The 2,500-nt window shown below is 38.2% G+C and overlaps 1 protein-coding gene across 1 annotated transcript in view; it reads left to right on the top strand.

Annotated features, from left to right (window-relative positions):
- The window catches only part of LOC119589740, a 3,478-nt gene extending 1,410 nt beyond the window's left edge, over positions 1–2,068 (top strand). The window contains exons 3-4 of the mRNA XM_037938318.1: positions 1,175–1,339; positions 1,836–2,068. Coding sequence (XP_037794246.1) covers positions 1,175–1,339; positions 1,836–1,994 — 324 coding nt within the window. The 3' untranslated portion in view covers positions 1,995–2,068. The remainder of the gene's footprint in view (positions 1–1,174; positions 1,340–1,835) is intronic.
- Positions 2,069–2,500: the final 432 nt, after the last annotated feature.

Raw genomic sequence — 2,500 nt, 5'->3', positions numbered from 1 at the left:
CAGGGAAGATGTTTATCAGTGTATTTTAATTAGTTTTACGTGTTCAGATACTTTCTCAACTTTCTTTGCTGTTGGGTGTCTAGTGTTAATAGTTCATTGTGAGATTTGTAACATGTTAAAAACATTGTCCCGTATAAATAAAACAAAGAAGAAAAATGAACTTAATAATACATATCATCATTTAGAGTTCATTGGTGGATGATTTTGCAGTAATATTCTTGTCAGTATATTAAATCTATAAAACTAAACTTCAATGAGCTGCTTTCTCTCTCTCTCTCTAACTCTCTCTCTCTCTCTCTCTCTCTCTCTCTAGCTCTCTCTCTCTCTCTCTCTCTCTCTCTCTCTCTCTCTCTCTCTCTCTCTCTCTCTCTCTCTCTCTCTCTCTCTCTCTCTCTCTTTCTCTCTCTCTACATCCACTTTACATTTTTTTTTACAATATGTATGTTTGTTTCCTTTATTTAGAAATCTTTGGTTTTCACATCTAGCAACAATGAGGTATACCATTTCCCATTTGAATAACGTTAAGTGAAGTGATAGTGCCAGGAATGTTAGCGATAATGATGCCATTAACAAGGATCATAATGAAGATAATCCTAGAAAAGAAACAAAGAAAAGAATAATAGTTGTGATCACTGCAGAAGTCTTATTGTAACTATCAGTTATATTTACCGTTATCATCATTATTCACCATTATCACTTGTCATTAGTAGTAGTAATGGTTAATGGTTATAACAAGTAAATGTACTAGACGTCAAAGGTCATAAGGTACTATGGTAAGGTATTGTGGTGAATAACGAGTTAACGATTAAGATAGGTGGACAGAGAGGAATGAAGAAAAGAAAGAAAGGAAAAAGAGGAGAAGAAAGGACCATGCAGTTGAGCTGAAGGCTGAAGGCCAAGGTTGATCCCCTACATTGGGCCTCTTCATCGTCTCCTAACCCCCCCCCCCCCAACACACACACACGAGAACAACGAGCAAGGGATTGCGGGGGAGGGGGGATATTATTAGTAGTAGCAATATTAATATCATTATTATTCGAATCATCATTATCATCATTCTTATCACTACTATTACTATAATTCTTTCCTTTAGCATAGGGATTTTCAAACTTTTAAATTACCCCTTCGAGAGTAGAAGTCCTTTTCCTCAGGTCCTTTCTAATCTCTGTCTCAGGACATCGACGTGGGGACCCTTACGCCCGTGCAGTGTTTCCCCCTCCAGACGCTGGTGTGGGCGGCTCTTGGTAGAAGGGCGCGGGTGCACCTCATGGTAATTCACACGATGGGCGGAGAGTATAAGATTCTCAATACACTCACGTATATGGACATGTTCATTCTGGTAAGTAAATGTAGGTTTGGTGAGTGTGCGAGACAGACACAGACAGACAGACTGAGATAGAGGTGTGTGTGTGTGTGTGTGTGTGTGTGTGTGTGTGTGTGTGTGTGTGTGTGTGTGTGTGTGTGTGTGTGTGTGTGTGTGTGTGTGTGTGCGCGTGCGCGTGCGCGTGCGTGTGCGTGTGCGTGCGTGCGAGAGAGAGAGAGAGAGAGAGAGAGAGAGAGAGAGAGAGAGAGAGAGAGAGAGAGAGAGAGAGAGAGAGAGAGAGAGACCCTTGGTAACTCAGCTTTTGATTTGTATATTTATGCACGATCAACACCAAAGTGATTCACGGATCTGCATTCAAACTAACTTCGTAAATAGAAGACCTGACATACAGTGGGATGAATTTTCCCCCCGACGAAACATATAGATACATTCTATATCAGAATCTTAATACGGATTTCTGGCACTTAAAAATGCAAGAATGTTTGCCGCATCTCTCCTTTCCTCCCACCAGATGCTCGTGGTGAAGATTTCGACCGAAGTGGAAAAGAAGTTCGTCGAGGAAAGCGCACAGACGCTGGGATTTGTACCTTACACGAACGTCCCTCCTGAAGCAAAAGATTTCCTGTTTTTCGTTAATGAAAGGGTCGACCTGGTTCAAGGGAAAGTTTGAATGAATACCTTATCTCATCACCGTAAAATCACTACTTACGCTGAGGTTTCAAGATTAATAAAAAAAAAAAAAAAGTTTGGCAAGACTGACTTCTTACATATTGTGTAATTCTTATTTTCTATTAGAAAAAAAAATATATTAGGAACCGTGAACTATATATATAAATATATAAATATATATATATATATATATATATATATATATATATATATATTTATATATGTGTGTGTGTGTGCGTGTGTATACATATATATACAAATACTCACACACACACTCACACACACACACACACACACACACACACACACACACACACACACACACACACACACACACACACACACACACATATTAAATATATATATATATATATATATATATATATATATATATATATATATATATAACAAGAGCCCGGGAATAGATGAAATAACAGCAGAACTAATTAAGAATGCTGGCGAGTGTTGAATACTTCTTCTACAAACTCTGTACAAAAATATGGAATA

This window comes from Penaeus monodon, chromosome 26 (genome assembly GCF_015228065.2).
Source record: "Penaeus monodon isolate SGIC_2016 chromosome 26, NSTDA_Pmon_1, whole genome shotgun sequence".
In the NCBI taxonomy this organism is placed as follows: domain Eukaryota; kingdom Metazoa; phylum Arthropoda; class Malacostraca; order Decapoda; family Penaeidae; genus Penaeus; species Penaeus monodon.
This window is presented reverse-complemented; position numbering and strand designations above follow the sequence as displayed.